Here is a 22,664-nt window from a genome sequence, read left to right as displayed (position 1 = left end):
GTTTATAAATATCTCTGGTGGAATTAGAGGAGTAAACTTTTTTTTCTCCATGCTTTGTGAAGTTACAGAAATTATTCCATACACAGATCTAAACTAACATAGTTTGTAAAGTGCAGTTCTCCCCTAGTCTGAAGTTCCCTTCTGATACAATTTCTCTAATTTACTAGACAGCTACTTATTAATCAGTTAGACTCCCAAGAGCCTCTTCTGAAAGGTTTTAAATTCAGGGATCACTGCCTGTATCCTGGACTTATCTAAAGCTCTGTGGGCAGCAGATCAAGGGCAGGGATTCTCCACCTCCTCTCATATGAGACCCCACCTGCAGAGCTGCCCCAGCCCTGGGCCAGCACAGGCAGGAGCTGGAACTGCTGGAGCCAGGCCAGAGGAGGCTCCAGGATGAGCAGAGGGATGGAGCAGCTCTGCTGGGAGGAAAGGCTGGCACAGCTGCCATTGTTCACCTGCACAGGAGAAGGCTCCAGGGAGAGCTCAGAGCCCCTTACGGTGCCTAAAGGGACTCCAAGAGAGCTGGAGAGGTATTTTGGACAAGGGATGGAGGGACAGGACAAGAGAGAATGGCTTGCTTCATGCTGCCAGTGGGCAGGGATAGATGGGATATTGGGAAAAATTCTTAGCTGTGAGGGTGGGCAGGTCCTGGCACAGGGTGCCCAGAGCAGCTGGGGCTGCCCCTGGATCCCTGGAAGTGTCCAAGGCCAGGTTGGACATTGGGGCTTGGAGCAACTTGGGATTGTGGAAGGTGTCCCTGCCCATGCCAGGGATGGAATGAGATGAGCTTTAAGGTCTCTCCCAAGCCAAACCATTCTCTGATAAACTCAGGCATAGAAAAACCAAACATGAGGCCAGCTATAGCTAAAGGAATAACCATTACCAAGGCAGAGAGTGGAACAGTGCCCATGAGGCCAAGCTGGAGGCTGGCTGGTTCTCTGGTAGCTCTGTTTTAGTGCAGGGAGTGGCACAAGAACAGATAAATGTTGACGTTACAGCCCGAGAGTGAGTGAAACTTCTTCTGGTAGTGAGGGCTTGAAGCAGACAGGGAACTGGCAGGTAGGAATGCACTGGGCATGGTGTGGGATCCTCAGCTTGTGGTGTGCTGTTTTTCCCAAAGAACACCCAGTTTCTCAGCAATCAGTGCCCTATTATGGAATAGATCTGCATATGACTGTATATGCTTAAGAAGAATTTCTGTGTGGAGCTGATGTTGAACAAATGAGGAGTTGATGTGGAGCAAATGAGATTTTGGTGCAAATTAGGGTAGAAGAGGGAGTTGGTTCACCGTGTTCTAAAGTAGCCGTCAATAGCTAGTTTAAGGAAGAGGCTGAAATAATGAGCTTGGTAGGTGGGTAGGTGCTGAAGGATCAGGAGAAGAAAAATATAATGGGTTTTTTTAAGTGGTTGTTAACTGAGGGGGGATTGTAGGCCTTACAGTTCTGTCAGTGCCGTTGTTCAGCAGAAGGTCAAGAGGACATTTAGGTAAATACTAAATTTGTGGCTTCTCATTTCAGTCAGTAGGGGTCAATGCTATCAGGAACATGTGGCCTTGATGGCTTGTGTGGTTTTCTGTGCTCCGCCTTCCACTGCTGTTCCCACTTCCTCAAGGGCTCAGAGTTTTCATTCACTTTATTCTGGGCACTTGTAGATGTGATATCTATGCAGATCTAAGGCTCTAGGGGGAAGATTCTTTTTCTATATCTTTTTCTGGTTGATACAACCTGAGCACAGGAGATCCACTTAAATGAATGGTCTGCACAAGGGCTGCCCTAGCAATGTAGCTTTACAGAGCCACAAAGGTCAGTTGAATTTTTCATGTAAACAGGGCTGAGCTGTGTGCCTATAAAGCGGTGTTTAACCTGCGTAACACTGAGCAGGTCAGTATTCATCTTAGCAAAGTGCTCTTGAGATCTCCAGCTGCAGCTATAGGTGGGTATGTTTTTTTTTAATTGACTGGAATATTGAATTCAGAGCCTGTGTTGTTGAACAGCAGAGGACAGAGCTGTGGTGTGCTCAGAAGCAAGAAGGTGAAAGTGGGTGTGAGTGCAACTAATCAAGATGTACAAGCTGCCAGTTTTTGCCCTCTTTCTTGCAAGTGTGTCCTTGTAATGTATACCTGTAAAACTAATATCTTTTAGCATGACTTAAAGACCTAGAGAGTCTTGCTGCTCAATGCTGAAGAGTTGCTTCTGGTCCTGGATAATTCATGATAGGCTGTGGATGTGTGTGCAAGTGACACATCTCATAATAACTTCACTTACAAACCATAGCATTCATTCCAGCCAGTACCTGGTGTCCAGGTGTTCTGGAGTCTGAGCATCCTGAAATTTCAATTATTTATTAATTTCAAAGGTTAAAAGTTGAACAATGAACTGTAAGTGGTGCACAGAGGGCTTGATGTGTTCTGACTGCTATAGCTGAGAGGTCTGTCCTGCTGTGACCCTCATCAGGAGGTTTTGTTTGTACTGGTCCCATCAAATTTTTATTAGTCTAGCCCTTGTCTGGGGCCCTAAGTTATGAGCCCTTCACCTGGTCTTGGCTGAGCTGACTGGTAGCAACAACTGAAGGAGGGAGTAAAACAGGAGCTCTGCTTGTTGCACTCTTGAGCAGTATCCTCTGGCTCTTGGATGCCTTTGTGGAGTGATGAATGCTCTAGGATGGGGTTTGGTGGCTCTTTCTGGTTCTCTGGTCGTAATTACTGACCCCTGCCACTTTTCTTTTTACTAATCCTTGCAATCATTTATCATCATTTATTTTCCCTCCCTCATATCCTCCCCCACCTTTTTCCTGGGTGGTGGCAGTGTGTAAAGCCATCTCTAAAAGGGAAAGCAACAGGCAGGCAGTAAAACAAGCAATAAAACCATGAGAGAAGAGCAGACAAGTAGCATTTGAACCTTCCCTGAGGTTCTCTGCCAGGGTCCAGCAGTTTAGGAGCTTCCTGAGGCAGCAGCTGGAGCCTGGACTGGCTGTTGTGCAGATGTACCTGGTGGCCACAGTGGCCAGTGCTGGCAGGAGCCCACATGGCCTCTGGCTCTGACAGTCCTGGCTGCAGGTGCAGAGCAGCTCTGCTCTCCCATCTTCTCGTTCGGCTGATGACTTCATGGCTTTTAAATTTAGAAACCTTGTGAGTTAAACAACTTCATACAAGCTACAAGTAAAATGAAAGATTTTTTTGGAATATTTTTTGAGTGAAAAGCAGGAATCTGGTTTGGCTCTGTGAGAGGCTCTGGAGTGGTTTAAATGTTGGCACAAAGTATGGCTTTGTAGTTCCTGCCACTTCCACGCTTTGGAAGATGTGTTTAATTAGAAACCACTGCCCTTGCAGCTGGAAACACATTTCCTGAGTAACATTAAACAGTGCATCCTGAAAGTGGAGATGTAGAGAAGCCTTTCTGGACAGTGGACATAGCCTGTGTTTGTTACTCCATGACACTTCACTGCTGCTGGAGTTCTCACAGCCCTCTGACTTGCTACAGGTGCAGAGAGGAGTGCAGTAGGATTGTGAGCAGGGGGTTTTCCCCTTTCTCCTAGCTGGGGGTTAGGGAGAAAAAATAATTACATAAAATCCAATAAGAGCACAAAAAATAAAAAAGCTAGAGGATTTATATGTAGCAAAACAGAATAATGTAGATTACTTGTGCAGGGTTCAAAGCTTATAACCTCAAGGAGAAAAAGTTAATTTCTGGTCTTTATGCATCAGTACTTTAGTGTCAGGTGTTCTCAGCTGGTTTACTTAGTTTACAGAACTGGTTAAGACAATTTGAATATGATTATTTGATTAATAGACTGTTATTGTGGGCTTAGGGAAAAGTCAGTGGCTGTCAGTGAAAGATGCAGTGTTCAGTAGAACCAGAGGCAAAGCACTGGTGCAAAGCCAATGGAACAGGATTTTTTAGCTCATCTGGTTTTTGTTCTGTAGGTTTGTCATGTTTCCTATTCCTGGGGGTGAAAAGAAGGGGTGGAGAGAGAAAAATGTGTCTTTAATCAGATGTGAGTTCTACTTTGTAAATGGCTGTGTTACTACATTAAATTTTTTTTCCCCAACAAGACTAAGCAGTTCCTCCTTTTTCGCAAACCTAGTTCCTTCTTGTTGCTTCTATGGAATGTGGGTGGGACAGTGGCTTTTTTTTTTTCTTTTTTTTTTTTTTAAACAGAAGTGACTTTAATTGGTCATTTATCTGTGAAGGCAGTGACTCAAAAGGATTCCTGCCCAGGCAGGTCATGGTTAGCTCTGGCTACCATGCACCATGGTGTTCCCTTAGTGAGTTTGTACTTGACAGAAGGTGGTTATGGCTGTACAGGAACTCTGGGAAGCATCCAAAAATGCATCACCCCACTGTGTTTTTATTATGACTTGCTTTGCTCTTCTGGAGAGGCTGTGAAGTTCTCACCAGTCAGTGCCCCAGTGTTCCAGTGTCTGCAGCCTTGAGGGGATGGGGTGTCGGAGCATCCTGCCTTAGTGCTTCACTGCTCCAAGCCATGCTTGTGCAGCCCATTCATGGGCACTCTTTCTTTTGGGGTTTGTTTTTGTGAATTTCCCCTTCCCCCTCCCAAACCAACAGCGGGAGCTGCAAGTTGAGAGTTGTCTGCGGGTGTGTGGAGATGGTGCAACTCTTCCTGTCAGAGGAACTCATTGTTTATAGCTGAGAGATGCTGCTGAAGGTTGCCCTGAGCATGAAGTGAAAATCTCGGCCTCGTCACCTGTGGGTATTGTTACTTTTTTCTTTAAAAAAAGCTGCTTTGTAATTTTTAGCTTAGACTGACAGAGTGTTCCTGAATCAAAGTGGAGGACTGCAAAAGGACTTCTGAAGTTTTCATAGGGAACTTAGAAAACATTTTACTTTGAAGAGTCTTCACACTCATGTTCTCTTTTCGTTTCAGTGGGTGCTTCTATTAAGTTTTGCAAAAGGAGAAAACTGGGAAACTTTTTCCATTCTTAAAACACAGAAGTTTTTGTTACGTAGTCCTTAGTTGCTGCTGTGCTGAGCATGTAACTGAGAAAGAATATGGTATTTAGTCTCTAGTAATACAAGGCTGTCCATTTGCTCCATGTTTAAGTAAATTTTCATCAATCCCCTAATTATAGGGAGTCTTTTTTTTTCTTTTTTTTTCCTTTTTTTTTTTTCTCAAAACACGTGTGTCGGCTCCAACAGCTCCATTATTTGTGGACTCCTGACAGTTTTAAATTGCTAATGAAGGTGTAGATTTCGAAGATGTGGTCAGCTAAAAGCACTGAAGGGTATTGCATAACAACATATCAATTTAGGAATGAAAATGCAGTTTGAGTGGGGTCAGATTCTGGTTATTTCTGACTCTTTAGCATAAACAGCACTTTTTATTGCAGGTTGAGTGCTGAAGAAGATCAGAACAAAAATCCCTGGATTTTCTTTTCCCTTTATTGCCAGCCATCAGTGAGGTTTTGCAGGCTAAGCAAGAATCAATTTTGCAGATGTGGCAAATTCTTCTGCCAGCTGATAAAGTGGACTAATTTGTAACAACCTTTTTCTTATTTAATGTGTAGTTGTGGCAAAAATTATCTTGTTAAAAGGTTGCCCCTTCTTGCATTCATTGTTAACTTAAGGTTGGTAATTGGAACCTGTGCTGGTGTAGTTTGGGGTTTGAAGAGCCATGCTCTGAAGCCACAGCCTAGTTATTATATCTGCACTGACTGTGTGTCCCTAGGGACTGAAATGTGTGCTGTGGTTCAGAGAGTGCCAGAAAACTGTTCTTTAATTCTTTCTCAATGATTTCAGGGAAGCTTCCTGGAGTTTTCTGCCTCAAGAGTAGTGGAAAGAGACACTGAGGTTGGAAGGACTGCTGGTAGTTGAATTCAAGTGGTCCAGCAGATGCCCAAGACCCTGCTGGGTTCTGACATTCTGTCTCCAGGCTGAGCCCCCTTGTTGTGTTTCAGTGTGAGCCTACAGTTTGAGCCTACGGCTTCAGTGTGAGAGGCATGGCTGAGTAAGGGCTGCGTTTGGGAGGTTGAAGTTGCCATCACTGCAGGGATAAGCTCAGGAGAGATGTTGCTGTTTGCTTAAAATGCAGGTGTGGTGTCCTTCTGCATGGCCAGAGCCTTGCAGTGCTCACCCACAGAGCAGCTAAATACAGCAGTTACAGATCCACTTGTTCTGATTTGGGAAGTTATCTTTCATGGTGTTAGTGCAGGTATCCAGCATAAAATGCACAAACATCCATGTGAAAGCAAACTGAGTTGTTATTATTCATAACAGTAATAGCTTGCTGGTCATGGCACATCCTTTTTTTCCAAATACAACGTTTTGCAGTCAGAATATAAAAATTAATCTTACTTATAGAGATTCTCATTTTTAGAAAGAGCATGTGTGTCTTTCAAAGCACTCTTCATTCCCTGTCAGTCTTCTTCATGGAGTTGGGATCATGCATGAGTTTGGAAACTGAAAACTGCAGAAATGAATTGAAAGTCTGGGATGAACCAGCCTATCCATCTGAACAGCTAAGTGGGTATAAGGCTGAGTTTGGCTCCTGTATTCTTTCAGGGTGTCATCCATGAACTGGAGCCTAAGTGTGACATAAATAAGTCACTAATTGCTTGTACTGCCTGTGATTTGTCTTGCATGCACCTCCTTTCTAGATCCTTTGTAGTAAAACAATTCTGTCAGAAAGGAAACGATCAGAGCTGAACACTTGCATAACTGGAGGCCAGAAGCTGCTGTCGGCACCGGCATCTCCCAAGCAAACATATTTGCCATTGTGCAATCTCTGCTGGGGTCCCAGGACCAGCAGTGAAGCTGTTTGTGGAGAGCGTGCCTTCATCCCCTAAGCAGCAGCTTAACCTGAGTGAAGGAATGAAAAACTGGAGGGACAGAGCATGTTCCTGGTTCTGAGTGAAGATGAATGGCTTGAATCCCCAGCATTGTGACAGTCTGGAAGCTGCTAGGAGATAGCACAGACTGCTTGGGGGAGAGTGAGGCGTCTTCATCTGCTGCTGTGCCCTGTGCCCACTCCCATGTGGGCTGGGCTGGGCACTGCTGTCACAGGGAAAAGGTGAGGGGCTCCCTGTGGCTGCTGGCTCTGCTGGGAGACAACACCCACACAGGAGAGAAAACAGCCAAGAATTTCATGGATTTTTGTAGGGACACTGGATCAGGGTTCATCTCTCAATTCAGTAGCAAGGTCTAAATGAGTGGAGAATAGAGAAGCATTTGTTTGTTACTCCCTGTGTCAGGCTGTCTGATGAGTGTTTCAGATACCTCTGTGAGTCTTCTCCACAAGAGCAGCAGAGAAAAATTTATGAAAGCAGATTAAGAGTCCTGGAACTGGGAGGGCACTTGTGAGGAACAGGCTTATCTGAACCTGAACATTGTCTTTTTTCTTGGGTGATTACTGCAGTTTGTGGGGAAAAAAGCCCTAAACAAAAGCTATAGCAAAGTTGAATATACTTGAGTGGAAGGAAATTCCATCAAGGAAAACATGGTAATTGGTTTCTACAGAAGGTTGCTTTACTCAGTGAATTATTTCCCACTTATTTTTCCATGATTTATATAGATACCACACTTGAAAGTTTAGTAAAATTGTATTCAATGAAAACCAAGAGTTTGGGATGAGGTGGAGATGATCTTACCTTGATACCAAGCTGGACAAGGCCAGTGTATCTACTCACACCTCAGAACGTGGAGGCACTCCAAAGTTCAGTAACACGGACACAGGCAATACATCCCATCCCATCCCACCTGTGTCACCCAGAGCTGGGTCTCATAAGACAGCTTAAACTCAAACTCATCCTGCACATACAAATAGGAGCTTTGCCACAACATGACACCTGAGTTTGTATTAATATTTCAGACTGTGAAATTCTAGCAGTAAGGATTTCTCATGAGGTAGTACCTGCATGGTGTTTATGGTGCGGGACAGGATTTGGCAGCTGAGCAGATGGAGTGTAAGGTTGAAGACTATGTTAGAAGAGTGTCTCTGTTTTTAGTTGTGTATACTTGATGTTAAATAAAACCAGCTTAAATAAAGCCTGCTTAAATCCTCCTTGAAAAGCATCACATACACCAAACATCGTTGACTTGCAGCTATTTGGCTGCTGAGTGTTGCTTTATTTGTGGAACAGGGCAGACAAATGAATTTGGAGACTGTGAAGGGAAAGAATGGAACTTTTTATTTTATGGATACTCCTAGTTATATGAAAAACCAGTTTTGAGTTGTCAATGGGCCATATGAAGTCCCAGCATGTCAGCTGAGTTTTACCAAAGTGTGCCTTAATTTCTTTGAAACCAAAACTGTTCTGAAGATTTGTATTAATGGTATGTGTTAGATACCCAGCTCCTGAAGATCTTTGCTCTCTTGTCTGCCACCTTCAGCAGGGGTCAAGGATCCCTGCTGGTTGTTGGGTGGGTTGGGTATTTGGGTAACAAGCCAAGCAAAAGGATTCCATTGGGAACAAGAGGTCTGGTTGTCTTTCTGGAAGATAAAGCTGGGTCGTTGTGTTGTGAATCCCACCATGTTCCATCCCCAGGACCTGGGTGATAAGAGTCATTATGCAGTACAGAATATCTAGAGATGGTGTGGAAGCATAGTAGGAGACCAGATTATCATTCAAAATGAGTGAGACATATGAGAGAAAGAAGCTGTAAAAAACTGCAGTGAAATACCTCTTAGTGCTCCTGGGCACCTCAGCCCCACAGAATGGGGAACAGCTGAGGAGTCCAGGAAGGGTGTTCAGATAGAGAATGTCCTCCCAGGTATAAAATGTTCCTGTCCCATGTTCTGTGTTAGGCATTTTGGCTAGCTTAGTGCTGGAATTCAGCATGTGGTCTATTGTGCCTGGCGAGGTCAGCTCCTCTCTGTGCCAGTCAGACCATTCCTTGAATACTGGCTTCTCTGAGAAATACCAAGAAATCAGTGAGTGCAGCTAAAAGCTTTTAGAAAGCAGCCTGGCAGGAAAGATAAAATGTGAAGACTGACAGCAGATCTTATGTTAAAGACTTTTAAAAGGTAAAGGTAGCACAAGGTGGTGGGACTGAAGAACAGGAGATGGACAGTTATTTTTTGCTGTGTAACCCAAGAGATTTACCCCTGCCTGGAGGTAGGGTGACTGCAGGATGGTTTGGTACTGGGCAGGTGGAGTGGACTCACTCAGTAATGTCTGAGATACAGCCAGCACTGCCTTCAGATGTGCGTGTGGGAGTGCAACCTGGAAAAACAGGACCCTGAGCACTTAGGCCTTTTTGTCATTTGTTGGGGTGCAGAGCTTGCTGTTCAAATTGTGCTCCTTCGTGGGCTTTTGGAAAAGCCTTGGGTGCCTTCAGGGCATTTCTGCAAAGCAGCTGCAGAGCTACATTCCTCTGCTTGCCAATATCTAAAAATTATTTGCATGCCACTATTATGGAATTATGGTATCTGAAATTATTCCTAAAACCTTGAATTACCAGTTTTTGAGAACATGCAGACCTACAGTTGTGGCTTTTGGAAGGAGCACTGTGTGCATCACCCTTGGTGTGCTCCTGGCAGCCCCAGCAGCTCAGAGGTCCTCCTTCTTTCCAGGCAGGGCTGGGGCCTGCCCTGGGGGACACTTCAGAAGCAGAGCTCATCTCCATGCTGCTCCCTCTCTGTGCAGTCCCACCCCCTCCATCAGGACAGGAGCCTGGGAAGGGAAGTTTTAGTTACCAGCTTACTCTGAGACGGAACTCCCTGCAGTGGCTCCTGCCAGTGTGGGTCTGTTTGGGCAGAGACAGGAGCAGTTGGATGGCAACAGTGGCTGGTTGAAGCAGAATGGGGACCTGTCCTTAATCTTTAGCTGTTGAGATCTTGACTGTTTGTAGAAACCAAGCAAGAGTTGTCCAGGGGTGATTCTGCTTGCAGATCATTGGCTGGAGCAGAGCTCTGAAAGTGGCTCCTTTAAACCCTGTGCTTGCCCTTCCCTCATGTCCTTCCCCGTGCACCAAGCCCCAGTAAGACACTGCATTACTACTGAAATCTCTATTGCAATAATGAGCACCATCATGAACAGGAAAGTAACTCAAGGGGTTTGCAGTTAATGTGCTGGGCTGGTGAGCATGGTTGGAAGTTGGAGCTTCACATGTCTGAGCATCAGATGTGTGGGGAGGGCATTCCTGCTCCTGCAGAAGCTCTGCTTGATTCTCAGTTTTCAATGGCTCCTGGCTCCACAGCCTGGCTCAGCTTGGCTGTGGCATCCAGCTTTGCCCTGTGTTCCCACTTTGCCAAGGGTGCCAGCTGATGGTGCCATCTCCCCTTGCCATAGTGGTGTGTGTGGTGGCACAGGGAGCCAGATGGGCATCTCAGCCCACCTTGCAAAAATGGATTTCTTTCCCTTCAGCCAAATCAGTCCTTCCCCATCTGGTTAATCGCTCAGGCGTGGGGAAAGCTGTGCCAGTACGGAGGGGGTGTGATGTGCAAACGGGAATGAGTTCCTGGAGGGGTGTGGGAGGATGAACGTTGGTCCTTAAGCAGCTTTTCTGCTGCTTATGAAACCACAGGCTGGGCAACCACAACTCCCTGTGCAGTGGTGTTGTTCTATATATTCCTGCACTTGAGATTCAGCGCCGCTCACTCTTCTGCCATGTGGTCCGTGCTGCTTTGTCCCTGAAATGAGTGGGGCTGGGGCATGGAGAACATGTTCCATGTCAGTTGGGCTGTCCCCTCTGTCACACCGGTGCTGCACTGCTCTGCTGTGGGTTCCTCTTCCAGAGGATGTTCTCTTTCCCTGTAGGTGTTGGAGTGACTGAGGTGGGGGTGGTGGTTGGAGGCCCCCCACTCAAGCCAAGGATTAAGCACTCTGCTCCAGTATCCCATGAGGTGGTTTGCTACCTGTTCCATATTTGAATTCACTGAGGGAGAGCTTGAGCACTGCTCAAGGGAAAAGGCAAATTCCAGAGAACTAGGGGGAGTCACAGCCATGCTATACCATGGCCCTGACAGTTGTCCTTTTATCCCCTAAACCCATCTCATCCATGTGTTAGTAACCTATAGTTAGTTCCTGTGTTCTCCACAGGTTTAATTTAATTGGATAAACATATTTATTGCAATGTACAAATGATATCCAAGCCCTTACTGCCAAACAGGCTATTTGATACCAAGCTTTGCTTTTTAGATAAATTTCAATAGCACTGCTACTAAGTGGTTTTTATAGACCATTACTTTTGGCCAATTCATGAACTATCATACTAACGTGTTTTCAGATGAATTGCCTTTATTATCCTACTAATACAATTAGTGTATCTTCTCATGGTTACCTCGTCCTGCACATTGTTTCTGCAAGAGGTGTAACAGCATTAACTACATAGAAAAAGCCTTTCTTTAGAAACCTGCTGGGCTTTCCAGAGCCCTGGCTCTGTTTCTCAGAAACCACAAAGGTTGTCAGTGTTTTTTATTTTTCTTGGCTTCTTATGTAGGAAGCATTTGTGTTGAGCTAATGGGAGGGAATAAACCAGTGAAATTCCTTGTGAGGGGTGGGAAGCTACCTGGAGGTGAAGGGCATTTCACAGCATGCCCTGTGCCAGCTGTGGCACAAGCCAGTAGGTGAGTGAAATAAAAAGAGGGGGTGATTGAGAGAGAAGGTTAATTAGTGAGTTCACAGTGCTTAGTGGTTCCTCTTAGAGGTAGGGACAGGAGATGACCACCTTCCACCATCCTGTGGCTCCTTGGGGGCTCTGGAGCTGGGAGCCTTACCCACTGCTTTTTCAGTGCAAACCATCAGAAGGGTTACATGTATGCCAGCCTCGAGTGGGTCATTCTAGTCTCTCTCTTTTTTAGCTTTCAGCTTTTTAAGTTTTTTTCTCCCAGGAGTGTGGGCACTTTGAGTGTGGGTGTAGTGGAGAGCTGAATGCAGCTGGGTGAATATTCCTGCCTTGCACCTTGTGAAGTTGTACTTCAGTGTGTCAGCTTTGGTCAGCTGTGCTGGATGAGCTCTCAATCTCTGCTCTGGTGCCCATGGTGTGGGAGCCCTGGGATGGCTGGGGAGCAGCCCTGAGCCCTGGCTGAGCTCCTCCAGTGCCCCAAAGCTTTCATTCTTCCCTGGGAAACCAGCAGCCCTCCTGTGCACAATTAGCTGTTGGGGTCGGGAGAGAGCAGTTGGTTGTTGGTACGTGTTGTAAACATTGTTGGTTACCAAAATTAGTGCCTTGCCTCCTGCTTTTTAAAAATAACGGGATGTTGTGCTCGTCTGGCAGCTTGGGGACATCTGGTGCTGTCAGAGCAACGTGACTGCTGAGATGCTGTGCAGGCAATGCCCTGGCCAGAGAAGATTAAAAATATCAGCAAATAAGCTTTAAAATTATCTCAACAGTAGATGTTTAGGAAGATGGGTGGACAGAGATTTAGGAAATCTATTTATCTTCCTGACTTTTTTAAAAATAAAGAGTTACAAATGTAGGTTTAGTCTAATCTTGAATTTTGAGGTCAGCCCAAAGCAGGAAGAGCTAGAATCTATTATGTCTGAAGTGACATGAATTGGTTTTATGGATTTCCAGTACTTAAAATCCATTTTTTTAACTGAAATTATTGTTCACGTTATTCTTTTGTTGTAATGTGCAGCATCATAGTGTTAATCCAGTGATTTGTTGTAGTTCCTTATTTTTAGTTCTATTTTTTTAGACTGCTGGTCTCAATAGCAGAGCTATTTTAGTAGTTTCACTCAACTTTTCCCATAAGTATGTTTGCTGTTCCGTTGGGATGTTGATATAAAACTGTAACGGGAAGGAACGGCTCAGTGACAGCTTTGAACAGATCTCTTCATGCAAATCTGCTTTTCCCTCCTATGCAAATGTTAAGGAGAAGTGTAATAGATATGTAAGCTGTTAAGTATGAACCAGCTGGATTTTCTGGCTTTGTGAGGCTTATATTCACTCCTTTACCTTTGTATTCCCCAAAGGTGAGCTGGGTGAAGGGGGAGGGTGTGTGGGTTGGGTTAAACCTGGCTCCTGCTTTGGTAGAGTCTTTGGGCAGTGACTGGAGGTGGAGCTGAGGAGGTGGGCAGCATCCAGAGCTGCTGGAGTCAGGGGCTCCCTTCTGCTCCCCCAGGCCTTGGGCTGTGTCTGAGAGCTGGCCCTGGAAGGGAGGTGGTGCAAACTGGGCAGAGGGCACCCAGCTTCATGGGCAACGTGCCCTCACTACCTGTGGTGCTTCTTCATTGCTCAGGGACCACCAGTGAGTGGCCCAGGCACTGCTGATCTTGTCATTGCTCTGATGAAACAGTGTGGCTTTGGGTAGGTTTGTGTGTGGATTTATTTGCTTTTGGTTTTATTTTCTAACCAAAATGTGCAGGTAATATCTGTATATTGTAATAACATTTTCTCAAACTCGTACCATTTGAATCAAAGCTGATGTTTCTGGAGATGCTGTAACTTCCACTTACACCAAGTGGATGTTTTGTGTTTAGCAGGTTGCATTTTAATTTATTTCTAAGATGCATTAACAGTAAAAAAATGTATTAATGTAGCTCTTTTCTTCTGGCAGAAATGACTGCTGTCACTGCAGCCAACGTGAACTTCAAATGGGACCCCAAAAGCCTGGAGATAAGGACACTGGCAGTTGAAAGGCTGCTCGAGCCTCTTGTTACACAGGTAGGAAAAAGATGGGGCCAAAAAACCAGCCATAAACATGATTTCCTGTTTTGGTGTTTTAATTAAGTCACAAAGCTTAAATTCTAGGTGTACAAACTAAAAAGAAAAAAGTCTACAGTTTCTTTGTTGAGTTTCATTGCTTGGTTTCCCTGGCCATGAGTCCAGGGAGACAGTGCTGCTTCAGCACCTGATAAGACACAGTAGTTACTAACACACATTTCTGCACTTCTGATTGAAATAATGTTCCATGCCTATACTTTGTGCTGGATTTGTGAATAAAAGCTTCTTTCTATGTGGTATATATGCTGCAGTGGAAAGCACTGAAGAGCACAGGAAGGCTGGAGTAAGTCTTGTAAATGGGAGCTGTGTGTATTGGGTGTTTTGGAAATTCTTGGAAGAGACTTTCTAGGAGGTCTGGAAGAGAAGTTACACAGGAGACAGTTCACTTGTTGTCTTCAGCATTGTTTTCCTGGAATGTGAAATTTCTGAAATGACAGAATGAGCTGGACACAATTCCTGCTAAGTACACATGGGAATGATCAAGTTTTGTTTCCAGTATTATCCCCTTTAGTCACCAAACTGCTGTCTGTACCTGTGACTTGTTCCCTCTGGGTCTTGGGTGGGCAGTTATCCAACTGATGAGGCTTTTTAGCTGAAGTTACTGATGGAGTCTTTGCTTAAGAGAAATTGTCCTCATTTGGCAAACTAAACTGAGCAAACTCGTTCACAGGACCTTTTTCACCCAGTGCAGTGTCTGTAACTTAGTCCTCAAGGAATAAGCACAACAGGCTGTACTGGCAATACCCAGTTTTCTGAATGATGTGACTGGCAAAATACAGAGGGAACTGGAGCAAATGGCCTTGTTGCAACTTGTTCTCTATTTGTAGAACACGATGAACTGAGAGTACCCAGTACAAATGCTCCCCATTAACCAACCACGATATTCCCAGCTGAAGGCTTTCCCTCTCTGCATCAGCCAGCTGGGAAGATGGATTCAGCTCTGAGGACCTTTATGTCAGCAGTCCTTGGGCTTTCCAGAGTAGTAATTTTTTTAGTGTTGTAATTTAATGTCCCTCTGAAGCAGCTTTGTGTGCGTTTTCCGAGGCTTTCCAAAAAGGAGAGGAAAGAATAAGGCAAATGGAGAAGCATGTGTGGATTTTCTGACATACAAAGGGATGGATCCTGATCCTGAGCTCAGGGAGTACCTGGGGGTCTCCTGGCCTCTGATGATGACTCTTGATGACTCTGCTCCCAGCAGGGTTTCAGTCTAAGATGGAGAGCTTGGAAATATTTGTTGACTGCTGGATGATTGTGAGAGTTCAATTGGGTTTTTTTTTTTAGGGAAATAATGAGCTCTACCAAGTTCTTTGCTCTGCATTCAGCCCCTTGGCTATAGCACTGTTTGGACTGAAAAGATACTATGTCTCTACATTTCTACTGGCACAGACTTCAATCTTGTCTGGGATCTCTTATGACTGGAGAGTTAACCCAAACTAATTATCCTTACCTTGGTTTCTTTTATGTTGTGCCAAAGAGCTCTGGCCTGTTACTGAGACTGCAGTTTATCAAAAACACAAATAGATCTCCATTCTTAAAATCAACTTTTGAGGAGTGCTGCTGGTAAGAGAAATCTTTGAGCTGTTTAGTTGCATTTATTTTGCTCATCTAAAGAATCAAGAGGCATGGTAGTGTTTAAATGTGAAAAACAGTCATTAGGTTAACTTTTGGAGCTGGCAATAGTGCAGGTATTAGCAATACACTGTCTAGAAAAAAAAATACATGTGGCCTTACTATCAAATGGCTAAACATTAAATTTGATGTTGGGTTTTTTCCCTTCCATGTATTCCTTTAGGTAACAACACTAGTTAACACCAGCAACAAGGGGCCCTCCAATAAAAAGCGAGGCCGTTCTAAAAAGGCTCATGTCTTGGCTGCTTCAGTTGAACAAGCAACAGAGAATTTCCTGGAGAAAGGAGACAAAATTGCAAAGGAGAGCCAGTTCCTGAAGGAGGAGCTGGTGGCAGCTGTGGAAGATGTTCGCAAACAAGGTAAGAGTGTGGATCTGGTGGCCTCTCAAACTGGGGCTCTTCAGAGCAAGTGGAACCATTCTCATTTTCCTTTGCTGCTCTTTCTAATGACTGTGCCTCTCAACTTGTGGGTTCTCAGCTTGCCTGGCTGGCATCCCTGAGCAGTAATGTAACTGGATAGGTCTGGAAATTGGATGGCCCAAGCAGAGATTAAGAAGAGAAGCAGAAGGGCTAATTCTTTGAAGAGCATTTAAAAACTCAGTTTAGGCTCAAAAGCGAATGTGCTCCCTGCAGCTCTGAATTTTATGGGACTACATCTGAAATATGTCAATAACTTCTTCAATATCTGACTGTATACAGACCAGCACTGTAGGAGGAAGAGCCAAGTGTTGACTCAACAGAGATGTGTTTCTTGAATATGTAAAACGTAAACAACACCAAACAGAATGTGAAGACCTTGATTAAATATTCCAGGCTTCCTTCCTGACATCTAATGTTGATTTTTATAATTTTCTTTTTTACTTTCTTGGAGCAGACCTGCAAGAAAAGCCTATGGAACTGACTTACTCTAAAATATGCACTAGTAAATATTGTTGCTCATAAATCATTTATCATTCTTCCAGTCATGAGTCTTTTCTATGCTTCAGTGAAACCCAGTCAACTGGTATTAATGGTGACGGCTGCTGCTGCAAAAAGGGGAAAACTCATTAGCATTAATTACTTGTTTGTAGCTGAAGTTGCAGAGTGGTGAAATATTAGTTGGAAATGGTTCTAAGTTCTGGATGAGCCTGGCTGATAGACCAAAGAAAGATCAAGGTAAGAAGGCTGCAATATAAGGGGCTAATTGAGTTGGCTTAATTTAACAACAACAAACAGCAGGAGAGCCCCCTTTGACTCCAAGCTTTAATTGTTGGTGCTCGACTGCTGCTCAGTTGAGTTAGTGCTCATCTGTGGGTGCCTCCAAATGGCTCAGTGGTGCTGGTGAGAGAGTGAGCTCTACTCAGCCCTTGGGATTGAGAACTTCCCTGAGCTGGAGTTGTAGCTGAATATTGCAGTGAGAGGCTGGGGGGAAGAAGAGACTAATAAAAAACCTTCCAGATGACCCTTTCCCATGTTTCTTGGCTCCTTCTTGATTCTGAGACTACACATAGGCTTGATGCCAAAACCTTCCTGCTATGTTGGCTTTGACAGAGGACAGTGAAGCTCATAACTGAGAGGTACTGGAGTGAAATAACTTCCCCTCTTAATGTTGCTTCACTTCTTCCTCCCTTTTTGCTGTTAGCAGCTTGTGTGGATTCTGGTGTAGAAGGGGTGGCTGTGCCTGTTTCCTCAGGCTGGTGGGTGGTCAAACTGCAGTGAATCTCCTGGTCACAGGTGGTGCCCACCATGCTCTGTGGGGACACCATTGTAATACAACTCAGGGTCAGAGCTGTGCCCCATCACAGGGCCAGTGTTTGGCCAGGGTTAGCAGAGCAGCTCTTGGTGAGGAAATTAAAAGTCAAACCAGCCTTTGAGGAAAGGAGAAGCAAGTGGTGAAAAATGAGCTAGAACAGAGGGAAGGGTTATTGCTGCCAGTGCCCAGGAGGATTGCAGTTCTCAGCAGTGCTAGTAACAGCAGGGAGATACAGCCTCCCAAGGCATGTGGTTGTGTACACTCTGTGCACCTCAGGAGCCTCCCCATACTGTGTCAGACCAGTTGAATTTGTGAACTGGAGAAACAAAGAAATTGGGATGCAAAGCCTGTACATGTGCTCAGCAAATCTTTTGCAACAGGGGCATGAGTGGAGAGGAGAATTCGGGTGTTGTGGTCAGCAGTAGGGTGATGATGAGCTGGCAGTGGGATTATGGATATAGAGCACAATTAATCTTCAGTGGAGGACAGGAAAATAGCATTAATAATGCCTCTATTTAGAGTAGGGAGTGGTTTAGTTACCATAATAAAAAAAGATGAATGAATGTAGACAGGGATTATGAAGATGATTAGGGCAATAGATAACTTGTCTCATCAGAAAAAATTAAAAAAAAAATTTTTTAGCCTAGCAAGCAGAAGATTGAGAGAGTACATGATTTTAGTGAGTATGCTTGTTCATAAAATCCCATTTGTTGGGGGTAAAAACAAAGAACTGAAAAGAGCTATTTTGAATGAATAATAGCATGGCTGCCTACTAAATCAATGTAAGTGGATCTTCAAAGTCTTCTTGTTTTTTACAATGGAAGAATAAATTACAGCAAGGAAGTTAATGAAATATCTTACAGTAAGATTCCTGGCCCTTTAAAGCTTTGTACTTTTGATTCCTTATAAAGTAATGAAACTTTTTAAGGTTTTGAGCAGAAAAGTGGAGATAAGGAATCAAAGTATTTTTCAGAATAGATCCTGCTGTGGTTATTGAAAAGGCTTAGTATTTGGAAAGCATTTGATGTGAACATCTTGAATTTTGGCATTGCTGTAGTGTTTGTTCAAGGCATTTCTGCCATCAGAGGTTTGCTGGGTAACAGAAGGTGCAGCACTGGTCCTGGCCAGCTCCTCTGGTGCTGTTGGAAGGTGTTTTGGAACTTCAGCCAGTCCCTTGCCCAGGTGCTTGGCTCTGAGGCAGCTTCCAAACTGGGCTCAAGAGGGAGATTTCTTTTGGGTCAGACTGGCAAGGCTGTTCCCAATTCCCTGGAATGCTGATGGCTACAGCTCTCTGTCTCTGTATCTGCATGTGATCATGGACATCCAGGGAATTCACTGGACTCTCCTGTTGTGTGACTTCTATGGGAATTTTACATAACAGACCAAAAATTAACACTTAACATTGAAAAGTCTAAGCCTGTGTTTAGGATTTGAGGTAAGAGAAAGAATGAATGCTTTGATGGGTCAGGTTGCAAATGCAGGGGAATGAACCAACTGATTCAGCTCTGTGTCCTTCTGCTTTGTTCTTCTAAGTGAAGGGTTCTTCAAAACTGAACAGTGAGATGAATTATGAAAGGGGAAAACAGTTTCTTCAACTGTACATCATGGAGGATGTCTGGCTTAAGGATTTTCAAGGAGCAGGAGGAGGCCAGTTGTGGAACATCTTGAAGTTAAATACTGGATTCTTCTTGGAAAATTCAACTTCAGAATTCTGTTGTGACCAGTGAGCTAAATTCCTTAGAAAGGTGCAATGAGTTCAGTTGGTTTCCTGCAACAAAGCTTTAGGAGTGTGCCACTTTGAAAAGCCATGACCTGAGGGAGCTCTGAGGTGGCTGTTGGCAAACTGTAGAAGTGTTGTAGGCAGTATATGGATTTGATTAAAGGCAAGATTAAGGAATTATCAGAAGCTTTTGTTGCCGTAAGTATCAACTCCTGTGTTGATATGGCAAAAGGTGGTGTGGGGCCTCATCCTTTAGAGCAGAAAGCCAGGACAGCCTACGGTGACCCTGCTGGTGGGTGTTGAAGGTGGCATTATTGGTGAGATAGGACTTCAGTATCCAGAGTAGTAGAGACTTGAAACTGATTTCCTGCTTGCCTTCATTTGGTGGGGAATGGTGATCTCTGGGGAAGCGTGGGGGGTGCTGTGGGCAGGAGGGAATGGCCTGGTGGCGCTGCCGGCAAAGCAGCCTGGGGCCAGCTCTGAGCTGAAGTGCTGAAGGGTAGGAGGTGATGTGTGGGCATGTCCAGCTTGGCAGAGGAGCAGCAGTGCCAGTGTGTCCTGGCTGTCCCTGCCTGGCCTGTCCTGCCAGCTGCTGTGCCCTCCTGGCTGTGGTGTGGAGCAAGTTCTGTCCATGGTCATCCTGTTCCACACTGGGAGCAGGGTTAATGGTGCTGCCTGGAAGTATTGCCAAACCCTATGGGCATGGGGGAAAGAGACTAGAAAATGGGAATTTTCTTTTTGATGAATTGGAGTCTGACCATTTCTAAAATGGGCTTTGTTCCATTAGATTTAAGTGAATTCTTAATGCTTTATTGACATGATCACAGGATAGCTACTGTTGCCTCTTCTTTTCTCAACTCTGTTTTATTTTCTTTCCCTTCTAATATCTAATGAAGATCTAAGGTTGTATTGGAAAAACAGACTACTCATGCAAGAATTTGTACCAGCTTTATAATCCGAGTCTCGTGGTTGGAGTCTTCTCCACTGTGTTACTTTAACTCTTAAAATCCTTCTTCCAGAGTGGTTGTGTTACCTGTGTTCAGTGTTGAAAAAGGGAAGATTGTGCTGGAACTGCTGATGTGCACACCCTATGCAGTACCTGCAAATTGAGGCCAGGCCAGAGTGCTCTCTTGCCCTTTGAATCCAGCTAAAAGAACTACCCCAGGGTGCTTTCCCTTTATAAAAGAAGTCTGAAAGTCAGCTTCCTTTAATTGGCAGAAATGTATATATATGCAACGACTTTAAATATAATCTGCTTTTAATTTTGGGAAGCTGGTTATCTTTTGACACCCTGACAAGCTGTTTGAAACTCACTAAATCTTTAAAAATCTCATGTTAAAATAAAAGGGAATAGCATTTTATTTTAGGACTGGCTTGAAAGGTTGCAATTTAAGAGCTGGGTAGAGGATAATTTTGGCTTTTAACTTTGTTAGCAATTTCTGAGATTCACGTGAAGCAAGTGGCCTCTTCAATAAGTTGTTTTAAATAGAAAATAAATGAAAACAATAATTTGGGAATTGAAAATGTGGAAATTTTATATATAAGTAAATAAGGAAGGAAATATTTGTACTCTGTTTTGGTTCTGGCATATCACAGAATGGCCTGGATTGGAAGGGACCTTTTAAATCCATCTAGTCCCACCCCCTGCCATGGCAGGGACACCTTCCACTATCCCAGGGTGCCCCAAGCCCCAGTGTCCAGCCTGGCCTTGGGCACTGCCAGGGATCCAGGGGCAGCCCCGGCTGCTCTGGGCACCCTGTGCCAGGGCCTGCCCACCCTCCTAGGGAGGAATTCCTTCCCAATATCTCATCTAACCCTACTCTGTTTGAAGCCATTCCCTTTTATTGTGTTGCTTCATGCTCTTGTAAATATATATAAAAATAATGTTCCATGCCTATCAATCCCATCCTTAAATCCTGAGGTTGTCAATGTATTTCATACTTGTGGTGATGACTTTTATTATTAGCCTGTTCCAGAAGGAATAAAGAAAGGGTAATGTCAGCTGTGTTGGGTTTTGTAATCTCCTGGCTGTTTGAAGCTTACAGCATTGGTGGTACATGATCTCTCCCTCACCTGGAAATCTGGAGTTCTTAACCCATGTTAAAGTAATGAGTTGTGTTCCCCAGAGCTGGGTAGGAGATACCTTTGGGTTGATACTCAGAGCTGGCCTGTACTTGGACAGAAGCTTTTTTGCTGTGTCCCAGTACAGAAGTAGTATATTTTTATCTTAAAATGTTATGTGGCACTCTTGGTTGTATTATTTAAGATGATGGAAGGGTGTTATATAGGGGGGAGCATTTGAACAAAGTCGAGTATCTTGGTGGGGTAGCTTGGGCAGGCTGGCAGCTGTGCTTGGGCTGAATTTAGCTGTGAAGGTGTGGAGTGCCTGGATGGGGAAAACTTCCTGGGAAAATATTATGTATGGGGATGGTTAACCCCAGGCTCTCCAGCTGTTGGCATTTCTGAGCAGTTAAAAATAAACGTTTAAATAAGTGGAGCCTCTTGGGACTGCATCAGGCAGAGATTTTGGTGCAGCTCTTGCCCTGTTTGGTGTGGGGGGCTCCATGGGACTCACTGTCAGCTGTCACTTGTCAAGCGCTGATGGAGGTTTTCTAGTCTCATCTGAGACAGGCTATTTTTATTTTGGCATTTGGCCACATGGACACTTTTTCATACAGGTTTTTGGGAAGCCTCTGAAACAGCACCTAGCATCTGCTTTCTGGTCATCTCTTGCTGCCTGCAAATCCCTGACCCTGAGGCCCTACCATTTTCTAAACTAAGTCCTAGCTGTTCTCTCAGTGTTTCTGAGATGTAGAGAGATCCAAGGATAACAATGTGGATTCCAAAACTTACTGTTGTGTAGGAACTGTGGTACTGGAAGCTGGCCCAAAAAGTGAGGGAGAAATCCAAAATTTACTCCTCTGATTATATGCAGGCATTACTTTCATGCTTTGTGAATGCCTTCTGGAGGAATTGCTCTAGCTGCGCAAAGTGGCCTTTGCTTTTCATAGTTAACCAATGGCATTGTTAGCATCTGAAACCCAAATTCTTTGCTCCTGCAGCAGATGCAGCCCCACAGGCTATGAAATGTTGAAGCGTTTTACGAAGCGCTGCCTGGCTTTGAATTCCAACCAGGGCATATCCAGCCAGGTCATCGCTCCGAGTTGTTTACGGTCCCAGGAGCTGTGGCAGCTCACTGTGTGTTTACAGGGCTTTCTGCTGCTTTCTGCTTAACTCCTACACGCACACAAATCAAAGCTTTTGCTCAGACTTTGAAAGCATCGGAGCTTGGGAAATAACTGCAGCCCTGCAAAGGCATGCTGAATTCACCTCTAGAGAATTCTGGCATGCTGAAACACCTGTACAAATGAAAATAAGGACCAAAGTGTGATTTCCCAGCCCTTCCTCCCTGCACGAACCCCTCTGCACAAACCCCTGTACCCCAATGCCATGCAGTAGCTGTACGCAGAGGTAGCCACGCGCAGCATTAACTGTCAGCCGTATGTCACAAAGGTTTTGTTTTAGAGACTCAGGTTGGCTTAGGAACCTTTCCCGTGGCTGATGTGATGCTGAAGGCAGCCCCTGCTGTCCCCCCATGCAGGTGACCTGATGAAGAGCGCCTCGGGGGAGTTTGCAGATGACCCCTGCTCGTCGGTGAAGCGCGGGAACATGGTGCGTGCGGCGCGCGCCCTGCTCTCCGCCGTCACCCGCCTGCTCATCCTGGCTGACATGGCCGACGTCTACAAGCTGCTCGTGCAGCTCAAAGTTGTAAGTGTGGGGCTCTGCTGTGTTTGGCACAGGGCTGCTCTGCCAGGTGCCCACTCTGTGTGTGACCCCGTGGGGCCTGCACTGGCAGCAGCTTCCTTCTGCAGTGGGGGGATCTGGGGGTTTCCCTCTCAGCAGAATGTGGGGAGGGTCTGGGGGTTTTTGCTCTCAGCAGAATGTGTGCAGTGGGC

General features: G+C 44.9%; 1 protein-coding gene across 1 annotated transcript in view; it reads left to right on the top strand.

Moving 5' to 3' along the window:
- The window catches only part of CTNNA1 (catenin alpha 1), a 117,367-nt gene that overhangs the window by 3,295 nt on the left and 91,408 nt on the right, over positions 1 to 22,664 (top strand). The window contains exons 2-4 of the mRNA XM_054642752.2: positions 13,462 to 13,568; positions 15,421 to 15,616; positions 22,310 to 22,476. Of these exons, the coding sequence (XP_054498727.2) occupies positions 13,464 to 13,568; positions 15,421 to 15,616; positions 22,310 to 22,476 (468 nt within the window). The 5' untranslated portion in view covers positions 13,462 to 13,463. The remainder of the gene's footprint in view (positions 1 to 13,461; positions 13,569 to 15,420; positions 15,617 to 22,309; positions 22,477 to 22,664) is intronic.

This window comes from Agelaius phoeniceus, chromosome 15 (assembly GCF_051311805.1).
Source record: "Agelaius phoeniceus isolate bAgePho1 chromosome 15, bAgePho1.hap1, whole genome shotgun sequence".
Taxonomy (NCBI): domain Eukaryota; kingdom Metazoa; phylum Chordata; class Aves; order Passeriformes; family Icteridae; genus Agelaius; species Agelaius phoeniceus.
This window is presented reverse-complemented; position numbering and strand designations above follow the sequence as displayed.